The sequence below is a fragment of the Leguminivora glycinivorella genome, chromosome 14 (genome assembly GCF_023078275.1).
Source record: "Leguminivora glycinivorella isolate SPB_JAAS2020 chromosome 14, LegGlyc_1.1, whole genome shotgun sequence".
Lineage (NCBI taxonomy): Eukaryota > Metazoa > Arthropoda > Insecta > Lepidoptera > Tortricidae > Leguminivora > Leguminivora glycinivorella.
The window spans coordinates 4,777,925-4,791,889 of NC_062984.1; the positions used below are offsets into that span (position 1 = coordinate 4,777,925).

Sequence of the window (13,965 nt, forward strand, 5' to 3'; positions counted from 1 at the left end):
TGCTATAGAATCAGGTTTACCATTTAACTAAGACGTTGTTTTAGGAAAACACGCTGGGTGGAGGACGAGATAGTATAACAATACATACATACAGAGTTAAGTACGCCATTTAGTAAGAATTCCAAAAACTTTTCGTTGGGTACTTGGGGCCTCATTCGTTAAAATAATTAATATAAACCTTGGCAAAAAAGGTAGAAATTGAAAAGTAGCAAACATCCTAGAGACTTCCCGTTTTCGTACATGTATTTGAACGGGAGGACACTACAATGTTGCCACTTTTTAATTTCTTCAGTTCACGTTTGGCTTCTCTATCCAAAAACTTTACTTTTTTTTCGAATATCCCCAAAATCCTAAATTACCTAAATATTGAAAGTGCAAGTAGGAAAAGATAAAAACCGGCCAAGAGCGTGTCGGGCCACGCTCAGTGTAGGGTTCCGTAGTTTTTCGTATTTTTTCAAAAACTGTTTAACCTAGAAAGTTCAAAATAATTTTCCTAGAAAGTCTTTATAAAGTTCTACTTTTGTGATTTTTTTTCATATTTTTCAAACTTACGGTTTAAAAGTTAAAGGGGGGGACCATTTTTTTACTTTTGGAGCGATTATTTCCGAAAATATTAACAATATTTAAAAAATTACTATAGTAAACCCCTATTCATTTTTAAATACCTATCCAGCAATATATCACACGTTAGGGTTGAGATGAAAAAAAAATCACTCCCCACTTTACGTGTAGGGGGTACCCTAATAAAACATTTTTTCCACTTTTTATTTTACCACTTTGTCAGCGTGATTGATATGCATATTGGTACCAAATTTCAGCTTTCTAGTGCTAACGGTCACTGAGATTATCCGCGGACGGACGGACGGACGGACAGACATGGCGAAACTAGAGGTATAAGGGTTCCTACTGTTCCTAGTTTACTACGGAACCCTAAAAACAGAATACTTTGCAGTTTCCTGATGGCAGGAGGTAGGTATGTTGTTCCAACACCAGCCGGCTAATCCGAAATGACAACCGTTGACGCCAGACGCCGATCGAAACACAGTCTTGCTCTATCGCGCCAATACGGAACGGAAGAGCGATATAGATAGCTAGCTACGCTATCGATATTATCGTAAGCATTTGTGCTTTTGGCTGCGTAGCGAAAGCTATGTCTAGGAGTAAGAACTTGTTGACCGTACACCCCCGCGACTACACTAGTGCACTGCTCTTTTAAGCCAAACATGTCAAAGGTTTTCATTTCTTTGCCCATGATAATGGAGTTACATTAAATAACGTTTGTATTGTTATACCATGCACGCTAGTTATCCGACGTTTCAGTCAAATCGGAAAAACATAATTTCGAAACCGTTTTTTACAGTTTAAGCACTGGTCCCATCAAAAACGAGTAAGCTATGAGCTATCGGCTATAAAAACGAACAAAAGACAGTCGCTCCCGTGTAAATAAAAGAGACGCGATGATAGCGCGGGCGAGTTACAGTTTGTCGGCGAGCTATGAACTACCAAACGTTCGCTCTCTCTTTTATTTACACGGGATAGACTATCTTTTATTCCTTTCTATCGCCGATAGGTCATAGCTTACTAGCTTTTGGTGAGGGACCAGTGCCTTAGGGGGATAAAAGCTTAACACCAATATCGCGCCCCATACAAGTCTCAGTTGAAAGGTAGGCCCTTCAGTACCTGGCCGTCCGCAGATCAAGTTTTCTTGAGTATATTATGGTGTGGACAGCCCACGTCTCGGTCACTATAATGTGCATTGCAGACGGCAGCGAGGTACTGTGTCACGGACAAATTTAAACTGATGTTGAAATAAATACATTGTTTACACCTTTGCATAAGTCATTTTTAAAAAGGTATCCAATTGAATACAAATAAAAAATCTAAAAGTCAAAGTGCGTTTTCACACTGTCCGATCCAATATCGGATGTATGAAGGATTTCAAAGGCAAAAATCAAAGATGGCGGCTGAAATATATGAGATATCGGTCCTACATCCGATATCGGATCAGATAATACGAAAACGCACTTATAATGTTATTTAGTAATTTAGTCCTTGTTATTTTCAGTGCATAGGCAAGTAGCTAAGGACCATTGTAAAATTATAACATACTTATAAGATTGTTTATATACGTCGCCTAGCGAATACAACGATTCAGAATACCCTTCTTGTAAAAGAAAATTTGAATGCGTTCGTTAGATGTCTTGACATGACGTTCAACCTTGATGAATCGTACCTGCATAGCGTTTCTGTTGCGTCGTGCGGCGGCCAAATGGTTAACGACGGGGGCGGGGTAATGCTGACCGATGATGCACTTGGCGCGCTCCTGAACCTCTATAGGCGCCTTCCATGGCTCGTAGCTGGAATCACAATCATTTAGCCTTAATATACTTAAGCGGTGATGTACGTGAATCTGAATGAACCTATTTCAGTGTGTCTGCAAAGTATGCAAGTACAATCTGACCCAGTTCCCTTTTGTCTGTGACATAAATACTGTAGTGTGGAGTATATCCCCCTCTCATTGCTTGCTATATAAGTTGCCGCACGCTGTATTAAATAGGATGCACAATAAACCTATATCTCACACAAGTGACTTGTCATTTGGTCCCCCACGTCACATGGCGACCCTGCCAGTTGATTGGGGTAAGCGCGAGTGAGTGTAGTGAAAGACTAGAATCATGTGATTGGTGAAAAACGGTGAACTTTATAAAATGTGCCAAATAGACAATGCAATATTGAAACGCTACAATTGCGAAAAAACGACGACGAATCGAAGCAAGAATGCCCATCGGCGTCGGTTGCTGTATTTTTTAATGATTTCCCACAGTTCTCCCTCCCGCCGAGCCACATTTCTCAACGTCTCAATCTTATATATAGTAAACGGCCATGAAGCAAGAAAGAGACAACGCTCTACGAAGACGAAAAACCGATGTCCATTCTTTATGGCCATTTACTGTACCCGCCGAACATTTTCGCCGCTCGGATCTAGTCTTTATCCTAGTCTAACGGACCAGGCGCCCCGAAGTCCAGTATGCCTCTAACATATTATCAGTTGTCTTCGGTTACCGCGACAGTTACTCATGAAATAAAACTATGGAACCGGATTATATCGCGTATAATGAATTTACAATTCATCCCGACGTTTCGAACACTTTACAGCATTCGTGGTCACCCGTTGACCGTTCATTGTACGCGATATAATCCGGTTCCATAGTTTTATTATATTATCAGTTGTCTGTTACTCACATGTATAGAGGCGGCATGTTCCATCCAGCCACTGTTCTGATTTCAAAATGTATACATTCTCCGGAGTCCCGTAATGCCTCGAAAGACTCCTGTTTATGTATCACTCACATGTATAGAGGCGGCATGTTGGTCAGCTCGGGTACATAGCGGCGGACGTATTCGCCGCTCGGGTCCAGTCGCTGTCCTAGTCTAACGGAGCAGGCGCCCCGGTCCAGTAATGCCTCTAACCTACAGTTGTTTGTTACTCACATGTACAGAGGCGGCATGTTGGTCAGCTCGGGTATCGGGTACATAGCGGCGGACGTATTCGCCGCTCGGGTCCAGTCGCTGTCCTAGTCTAACGGAGCAGGCGCCCCGGTCCAGTAATGCCTCTAACCTACAGTTGTCTCTGTTACTCACATGTACAGAGGCGGCATGTTGGTCAGCTCGAGTACATAGCGGCGGACGTATTCGCCGCTCGGGTCCAGTCGCTGTCCTAGTCTAACGGAACATGCGCCCCGGTTCAGTAATGCCTCTAACCTACAGTTGTCTCTGTTACTCACATGTACAGAGGCGGCATGTTGGTCAGCTCGGGTACATAGCGGCGGACGTATTCGCCGCTCGGGTCCAGTCGCTGACCAAGACGGACGGGGCAGGCGCATTCACCAGAGTCCAGTAACGCCTCGAAAGCGCTGGAGGAGACCCACATCCAGTTGCCGGCACAGACAGACCTGGAGACGTAAACAGGTTAAGAATAGAGTAAGTTTTAGAACAAGTCGAATTTATATTTTTCATATAAAGTAGATTTCTTTAGTACACGTCGTTGAGCACGTGTCCCCGGTGTGCCCCGGTGCTCAACGACGTGTAATGAAGATCTCCTAAGGGCTACCCCTCGAGGGCTTGAAGTGGCTAAACCTTGGCAAGTAAAAATTTAGGTTTACTTGGTCCCCTTACACGAGAAGAAGTTAGGTGAATAAAAGAGCGGAAAAATACAGAAGATGTTTGGTATACTGGCTATCAGCAGCGGCTGGTCCATACAAACCGATTCCCGACGGCTTGCCTAAAATTGATTAGTAAAGTATTTAATGTTAAGGTAGGTTTATTTTTGCTCAATGTTGCCTAGCAGAAATTTTCACCAGCCGCCACTGCTGGCTATCAAATCGAACTTATCGAACACAGCAGATATAGCCAGGCAAAAAAGAGTAGAAAAGAATAGGGGCGCCACCGTCTATTTAAATAGTTTTGGATGTGGCAACTATTTTGACAGATTTTGGCACATGGCAATGAGAATAGTTAAGTGTTGCTATGATAAAAAAAATTAGTTCCATTCTTTTTTGCCGGGCTGTACAACACATTTTAGCGATTTTGGTCAATTTAGCAGTACGTTTTTCTTACCAATCAGCGTCTAGGAGGTACTTCAGGAAATGGTTGAGCCCGTGTTCCCATGACAACCAGAGCGTGCCTCTGGTCAGGAATGAAGCCACAGTGTTTCGCACGGCGTGGTGAAGCCAGCCTTCTATGCGGAGCTGACGCATTGCGGCGTCGATGAATGGAAAGCCGGTTCGGCCTTCGATCCAGCTGTGGGACATTAATTATAGAAGCGTGAGACTAGAATCCTCATTCTATTTTCTAGTTTGCTTGTACTATCGAAACAACTGAATCATGACCCATTTTGCCAAACCGTCTAAATGTTAAGTAGATCAAAATTCGCTTAAAGATAGGGTTTCCTTGGTGACGAACTTGTTATCATTCTATTGGGCACTGATGGGCATTTTCAGAATTTGGGTCACCCCAATTAGCAAAAGTTGTTAATAAAAATTAACTCGCTGTCAGTTTTGAGACGACAAATTAAGCATAAAATCTGTCTAAAAAGTTACTATTTTCACATTCTGAATGTAGATTATCGCTTAAAGTTTATGTAATTAACAAAAAAACAATACTTTTATCGAAATTTCATGCTTGATTATCGTCACAAAACTGACAGTGAGTTAATTTTTGTTAACAACTTTCGCTAATTGGGGGGTCCCAAATTCTGAAAATGCGTTGATATGTGTGTAGTGACATATTTTAGTTAGTTTTAATAGTTTTTAAAACGACTTAAGTGCATTATAAGCGATAGACAGGTTTGAAAGTTTCAAATATCTGCCAAGTGGGTCATGATTCAGTTGGTCCGATAGTACAGTCACCGGCAATAATATCGTACAAAAAGTAGGTTGAATGAACACGCATTTAGGTTCTTAAAATAAAATTGTATCAGATATTTTTTGGACTTCTTTTTGTTTGATAAGTATTTAATTATTATCTGCATCTGCAATCTTGAATGAAAAAAATACTGGTACCTTATTTGAGTATTTCGCAAAAGTAGGAAAAAATGGAGTGGGTACAATAACGGGACAAGTCAATGTATTAAAATTTTAATTAGCTTTTTTTCAGTCACTTGAAACCTTACAGTGGTCGGATCTTTTGTAGATTTAGTAAAACTTTCAATTTCTAATTGAATTAATGCCATTAACCCTTAAATACATAGTGATGCATAATGTATTTTGGATTCTATTGACAGCATGTCAAAATTCAAATTTGAATAAATCTTTGTCAAGGTCATGCATATGAGGGTTAATGTTAATGTACCAAACTATCCCTGCCTCTTTATACATGAAATGTGTTGACACGATATTTAGGAATCCGAGTTTGGGATGCCCACGTTTTCCCATTTAAAATTATACTTTTCCGAACGTGATGAATATTTTATAGATACACAAAAATACGACTCTGCATAAGGAAAGTGGGGGCATGGATTACATAAAAAATATGGTAAACTCACAACTAACATTTGAATGACCGGAATAGTTATTCCCTTATTAGACATGTGCAAAATGTGTCATCTAAAAGAAAAAAGTGTTAAGATCTTTCATAAACTGTGAAGTACTTCACTCTTTTAGTTCACTAGCTCAGTTTAGTTCAGTTACCAACCAATCCATCAGTAACTCGTATTATTTTAGTGTCTGTCACCGATATATTGAATGGATTGAAGAATTTGATAGAGATGAATGGATAATAATGAATGATACGAATCAATTCGAGCAGGTAAGAAATATTGTAAAGAAATATTTGTTTAAGATAAGGCAGTCTAACGACGCCAATTAATTGAATACTTAACCCTCAAATAAATATGTAAAAATGCATGCAATCATTAGTATAATTACTTAGCCATAAAAGATAGGACTCCTTAACTCAAAAAATCTTTATTAGTTAAGATTTGTAGTTAAGAAAAAAACATGTTATTTGTAATTATTTATAGAAATAAACAGTTTAAATTTTAATTTTTTTTTTTTTTTTATAGGAATCACTGAAATAAAATTCTGTCAGTTGAAGATTTAAGCGTGGCACTCTTTATCTCTAACAGAGTTTGTCTATATCGAACTGAACTGGTGAATGAAGGAGATACATCTCATTTGGATTTTTCATTGATGAACTGCACATGTCTATTCACTTACCTCTTGAGTTCGTCACCGCTGGGTTCTTTCCATGGAATGTCCAAGCAGATAGGGTTGCCAGCCATCTGTCCATACTGAGGGTTGTTCACACTCATCGTGTAGAAGTACTCTCGCCAGATGAGTTGTCCTGCACGCAAAATATTTAGGTGACATCAAGGAATACAATGTGTTATTTTATGGGATCAATGTGCTTTTGCATTTTTGTAATGTGGGACCTTTCTGATGTAAAGGTTATCCGTCGCAGTTCATCGCGGCAAGCGTTATGGGTGCTTTTGCATCGGGAGGCGCGCTTGGTAGGTTAGTTTTATGTATCTCTCTCTGTGTGTAGGTATAATTAGGTTAGAGCTAGCTTTAAAACTGACTTTTGTGTTAAATAAAAAAAAATATGTGTTTTTAAAGTAGTTACATAGTAGAGATGCATATAAAATATTAACAGTTGGAAGTGGTCGTAACAATGGCGCCCAACGTGGGGCCAAAATCCTTGACACAATAGCTATTATTTATTGATCTCTTATCTTAATACATTTTTTAAAAGTATGTAAGCAAAAATACAAAATTTTAAGAGAGCAGACTTCAGACTTATGTTTGATGCGAGCTTAATTTATTTAAAGAAAAGTAACGCGCGTTAAATACATCATCTAGAACCGTCCAACCGTCCTAATACTTATTTAATCAATATACGGTTGTACTCACGTTATTATATCGCGACGGTTGCGACATGTTTCGGATCATTTAGGAGACCCGTCCTCAGGCATAAGTGCTCGCGGCGGCTAAACACCGTGCTCCGTGCACGGATAAAGTGAGTAGATACAACCGTATATTGATTTTATTTAAATATGTCTAAGTTTAACGTCCATAAAGCCGTCCTGCTAATAAAGCTATGTTTCACATTTATTCAGAGACCATATTCTTAAATCCACAACGCAGGCTTCGTCAGTTGAATAATAACTTCATTATTAGCTACAAGCTTCGTCAAAAAGTAAAACAATAATTATATGTTCAAGTACAGCTTTTACAAGCATTGCTTTTCATTACGACTCAAGAAAATAATTTGTTATTTATATTCTAAAGAAATGCCTGCGATTATTCTTCAGACTAATCAGAAAAGAAAAAGTTTCATCGAGTTTCTCGAAAGTTTTAAGCTAAGTATAATAAGGGAAGCGCCGCAAATGCAGGCAACCTTCAACTTAGGTCTAAATGCGTACTTTGGAACATTCAATTATGATTATGGAAATGTAGATATAAGTTGGTACGAGTACTAGGAGTACGTTAAATGATGCAAAACTATGTACTGCATGCAAAGCTGCAAAAGTCGATGTCGAATTTATCAATGAATTCATTCATAATTTTTCCGTGCACTTTTGCAGCGGATAGTACCTAGATTCAAATAAAAATTCGGTCAAGTGCGATTCGGACGGGAAACCCAGTACCATGTGATTTGTAATTAGTTTGCTTGATATTTGTATTTGTACTTAAACACAAAGAAAATCAATCGGTTGTTTAATTAAACGTTATACTTTTTAAAATACCGCGGTAATGGCAGGCGATTTTTATGGGGTCGTTAATAGGTGTAATATATGACTAGGCGCCATGTTGCAAAATTCCATCAGAACTATATTCTTCATACTAAACTGAACTGTCACCCCATACATCAGAATAAGAGCGCCTTCCTGACAATAATCATATATTTCTGGCCAGGCTTTATAATATCAAAGACATATGTAACTCCGTATACATAGACGGATAGTCTAAGAAAAAAACGTACCTCAAAGCCCTAGAGAAAAAGGTACGGTGGCCTAGACGGCGTTACACCTTTGGGGCACGCTCAGCTAGTTGGCGCTAATATTAATATTTGACATTTTAACACATATCAAGTTTACAATATGGGCAAAATTGTCAGAACTGAGGTTCAAAAGTTTTAAGCTTGTGTCAAGAGACGGCAGTCTATGCACTGTGATTACACATTTTACTTTGACAGTAACTCTCTATGATACTCGATCCTCTTTGATAATACTATAGGTCGATATTCTCGTGTGTATTCACCTGTAACGAACTGGTTAGACGGCAGCCGGCCTTGGTGCACCTGGCGGTACAGATCTTGGACGGCCCAGTAGAAACTGAAAACAAACGGAACATCGGAAATAATTAACCGAACATCTCTTTTTCAGTCCTCCGGCCGTAAAGCGTCAAATTTCAAGCCGCTGCGCTAAACGAAGTTACGGCTTCCCGGCTCTGTCGAACGGAAAAACAGTAGGTATACACACCTTGACCAGTAACAAGAAAGCCTCAGATCACATGGTCTGAGACATTTCTTACTTTACTGTTCTAGTTTTTAATTAAAGTCTGTCTTATATGATTAAGTACTGTCCAATGAACCGAAATAAAATATTAACATATTTTATTATGAAATAAAAACAGCAAAAAATATTTTCAAAACAACACAGTCATAATATTGTCTTCGGTTACCGCGATAGTTACTCATGAAATAAAACTATGGAAACGGATTAAATCGCGTATAATGAATTTAAAATACATCCCGACGTTTCGAATTCTTTACAGCGTTCGTGGTCAACGGATGACACAGTCATGTTAATCTATAGACTATAGATTATCTGTGCATCAGGTCATTCTACTCGAAAACAACATTTTCTGACTTTTAAGTATGAGGCATAAAGTTCATTATGTTAGTGATTATTTCGACATGAAGTAAGTTCGAATTCGATGACATCACTACATCGCTGACAGCATCTTCGGTGGCCAAAATAAATAACTAAAAAAAATTACACACGTTTTTAATCGAAAATAAATAGTTATCATACAATTTTAATACCAAAAATATGTAAATATTGTTTGTTTTTATGTCAAATACTACAGAAGACAATCATTTATAGTGCCAAATTCGATATGAGTCTATTATATCAAACTAAACCATGTTAAAAATAGTTTGGCAACACGGTTTCTGTACTTACAGTCGCTATCTGATGGAACACACACAAAATCGGATCCTCGGAAAAACCAGTCCGGTTTGCAATTCCTAGCCACCCGGGACCCAAGATGGGTCATTGTTTCAAGTGATACATATTGCATACACATAATCAGCCCAGCCTTTATTCAGGGTATGCTGCAAACACCCGACATTATAACGAGTGGCGATTTCCAACATGCATTATGCAGCACGGCGGAGATACATGCATTTATGCGTGTAGGGCCTTCTGGTATAATACTGCATACTGACAATAAGACTGAATTAACGCTTAAAATAATATGAATTTCTTTCACGCGAGTCCCTCACGAGTCATGCTAAATATATGCACTAAATGTTTCAGCCCAATTTACCAGAAGGCGATAAGTTTACAAATCACAGAGACTGTACACAAATCACGATCTTATGCATTTGTAATTCGGTTCAGAGTAATAGAAATATTGTAAAGAATGGTACAGTCACCAGTATAAATAAGTGATGATTTCTGTACTTTGTCATATTAACGTCTTGTTTGAAATGTCATACGAAATTGATAAAAAGCGATAAAAAGCGACAAGGTACAAAAATCATCACTTCTTTATGCCGGTGACTGTACTCAGCGCCTCTCTATGTGTCAAATGGTGGGTGCGGTGCCAAAAGCAAAATGTTAATAAAAGAAAACAAATAACAATGGCGCCAAAATGATATGTCGCTCAACCCTAATCGAGCGTTCGGGCCGGCGCTGAGGCTACGTCCTACGAAAAACGAGTAAGCGATGAGCTATCGGCAATAGAAACGAAAAAAGAGGGTCGCACCCGTGTAAATAAAAGAGACGGGATGATAGCGCGAGCGAGACTTACTCGCATTCGGTGAGACCAGTGCTCGATGGTAGGTACTTACCTCCTAACAGATAGACATCCGAACCGTAGCGCCGGGCTCAGAGAGATGGGCGGCCCTAGTAAGTCTGGGCTGCCATGGGTTGGTAGATACGAGCCCCTGTTGAACAAACATTATACTTCAATAAATGCCACATATTCGTTTATAAGGAATGAAAAAGGTACTGAATCTAAAGGAATCAAGTGTAAAGAAGCATCTGTGAAAGATAAGGAAATAATAAGGATGCCTTGGTAGCTCAATTGCTTCAATCGTTATCGATGTGATGAGACGGTGAATGAGTGGTCCGAAGTAGTATTAGAGGCATTTTATACTCTTCTTTATTCAACAAAAGTGTAGGAATACCCTGTTTTAAATTAAAGGTAGTGTTTTATCATTCCAGGGTGCATGCGTACTGGCGCAGTCGGTAGGTTACTGAAGGTAAGGAGGTAATGTTAAAAGTGAATAATTCATCAATTTGACCTGTCGAAACTGAGTGAAATTAATAAGACAATTGTAAATAGCAGAAACCAACATTTTCTAAAAAAACTTAATACCCTAATCTAGTAAGTACGTAATATATACCTGCAAAAAGTCTCGTACTCCACGCTTAGACGATGTTTCATTTGTTTAAGAGCCGTGGTCTCTCCGCCGACCCAGCGGATCATCCGAATATCCTCGTTCTCCAGGTGGACACCAAAATCTTCGGGCTTAGGAGTCTGAAACTCACAAATATTTATGTAGGCGGCGTGGCAGAACAAATATCGTGCCAATAGGTGGTGCCTCAATAAAAAATACTACAACATATATTGTCCCGGATCTGTAAGTTCACATTTTTAACACATTTGTTTTGAAGTATGTTGCGATGTGGCTAAGACGTATCGTTTGCCAAATCTAATTAATTTCGAATTGGTTGAATCGATTAGGCGCTATGTACAAGGAGGCGCTTAAACAAATATACGATTTCTATCAACTTACTGAATTGTCATTTGAATCGAAATGACAGACTCTGCCACAGCACTAGTTTAAAAATAAAAATGAATGATAAATGACATAATAAGTAAATCCTGCGTGATAAATTAATATCGTAAAATACTCACTAACGAAGATCCGCAAAAATGTAACATGTGTAAGATTATTCTTAAAGTAAGAGAAATATTGTTTTTAAATAATTACTTGATTTTTTTAAATATTATTACAGGATTTTATTTAAAATTTCATTAGGTTGCGCGAGTTTACGTATTGTGGACGCTGTCATGTGTCATGTGTCAAAAAGAGGTTCTTACAGCTCTGGGATAATAATAATCTAATGAAGTTCCTTAACTTCATCCTTACCTCAAGCGGCTCAGGCGTTCAGCCTTGGCAAATGCCGGGATAACGTAAGGAGGGTGATGACTGATGATGATGATAATAATCATATAAGAACACAATTCTGTACCTTATCAAAGACAGTGAACTCGCTGTAAAAGCACTCCGGTAGCGTGCCAAACTTGACGCCGCTCAAATCTAAATCACCGACCGGCCGTGGCGGGTCTCCAATGGTCGCGACGGTGTGCTGTAGAGGTAAAAATATTATCCAAGAAGTAAAATATCCAATAAAAAAAGGTTTTATATAATAGCATCATTATTATTAGAAAGACAAAATGTGTTCAAAGAGCTCACGTGCACAACCCTAAAGCAATTTTGACTGGATTAACTTTAGATAATTATTGTCAACTCACCATTCTCACCAAGAACTTCTGGAAGAGGCTGTATTCTCCATTGAGCTTGATGGCGGTGTCGGGTATCCAGAATATATGCATATGTGTTCACGGCAAGTTACGCCGATTACTGGGCACACCTGGTTTGTTCTTTGCCTGCCTAAATTCTAGGGCTTCTATAGATAACTTACCAAGAACATCTGGTAGGTGAGCAGCGGTATTCATGGTCATTGGTCTTCATGACAGTATGCGACACATGTTCGAGACAGTTCACACCGATTTTGTGACACGACTACTTCGTTCTTTGCCTAACTAAATTCCAGGTATCTATAGATAACTTACCAAGAACATCTGATAGGTGAGCGGCGGTATCCCCCCATTAGCTTTGATGACTGTATCAGGCTCCCAAAGTGTATGAGACACGTGTTCACGACAGGTCACGCCGATCTCACGACACGCTTGCTTCACGCTCTGGTCCCGGGCTCGCCAGACCGGCTCGCAGTCTTGTTCGAAGCAGAGCTTGCGAATACCTAAGAATAAGGATTAGTAGAAGATGGGTATAATTGGTTCCGTCTCAAATGAACGCTAAACTTGTACTTGAGGGCTTGAAACATATAACAGGCATAACATTTTAGTAGGCTCTGTCAAAGGGTTATGGGGCTAGAATATTCTAGAATACCTAAATGTTAATCGTGAGAGATCTTCTAAGGTACAAAGCACATAGGTCAGACTAAGTATTCGACATTAGTCACAGAGGCAAGGTACTGTGACAAATGAAGCAGATGTACACAAGCGTACATTATCTTACCAGACTCATCCTGGAACCTCTGAATCACCACATTAGACGGTCCCTTGACCTTGACCAACCGCCATCCATGGCACCTGAACTGCTGGACCAGGTTATCCAAGGCTTCCAGGAGTGTTAGCCAACTACCTTAGTTCCAAAGATATAAACTAACACAATAAATAAGCTTACCAAACTCCTCCCAAAGTCTCCGGAACACCACATTGGGCTGCCCCTTGAGCATGATCAGCCGGCCTCCATGGCGCCTGAACTGCTGGTCCAGGTCGTCCAGAGCTTCTAGCAGGTACCGCATGCGGTTGTAGCCCACCAGCTTCGTTCCTAAAAAACATTTATGCTTTTGTATTGGGAACGCGAATCAGAATCCTAATATCACTTGCTGCTTTCCGATTTCCGATCAGAGGCATATAAGGGATGGGAGGGAATGGAATGATTTGTGAAGTCCGGCTTAGCTTTCGTGGCTCAATTGGTTAGAAGCGGCCGCCTAGACTGCGGCTGATGCGGGTTCGAGGCGCCGCGCGGAAGCGTAATTTATAACAATTTATAAAAACTTGATGTTAGCGGACGTTTCCGCTTATTCGTTTCGAATAAGGGATAGACAGGCAGATTCATAGCTGGGCATTAACTCGTTAATCCGTTTATCGTTAATTAACGAAGTTAACATTTCGATTAACGGATTAACTTTTAAGTTAACTTTAAAAAATGTTAACGGATTCGTTAACTTCCGTTAAATTTCATCGAGTCCGTTAATCGTTAATCCAGCACCCCAAGCGGCTTGTTGCGCCGCGAAAACCACGTTCTTACTGCTACTGTAAAAGCCCGTAATACGGCAAAACCTAGGTTTTATCGGTAAAAGCAGATCCGTCGGTTATAAACAGCCTAAATACCAATTGGCGACTTTGGATCACTTAT

At 39.6% G+C, this 13,965-nt stretch overlaps 1 protein-coding gene across 3 annotated transcripts in view; it reads right to left on the minus strand.

The window, feature by feature from the left end:
* The window catches only part of LOC125233307 (cryptochrome-1), a 36,339-nt gene that overhangs the window by 4,006 nt on the left and 18,368 nt on the right, over positions 1-13,965 (minus strand). For 2 of the 3 annotated variants that reach the window (XM_048139270.1, XM_048139271.1), the window contains exons 3-12: positions 13,228-13,374; positions 12,594-12,781; positions 11,990-12,106; positions 11,137-11,270; positions 10,579-10,674; positions 8,760-8,833; positions 6,717-6,843; positions 4,618-4,800; positions 3,786-3,953; positions 2,234-2,357 (exon numbers count right to left, since the gene is read on the minus strand). In XM_048139270.1, coding sequence (XP_047995227.1) covers positions 2,234-2,357; positions 3,786-3,953; positions 4,618-4,800; positions 6,717-6,843; positions 8,760-8,833; positions 10,579-10,674; positions 11,137-11,270; positions 11,990-12,106; positions 12,594-12,781; positions 13,228-13,374 — 1,358 coding nt within the window. Of the gene's footprint in view, positions 1-1,680; positions 1,777-2,233; positions 2,358-3,785; positions 3,954-4,617; positions 4,801-6,716; positions 6,844-8,759; positions 8,834-10,578; positions 10,675-11,136; positions 11,271-11,989; positions 12,107-12,593; positions 12,782-13,227; positions 13,375-13,965 lie in introns of all 3 variants that reach the window. The other variant, XM_048139272.1, reaches the window with a different exon arrangement.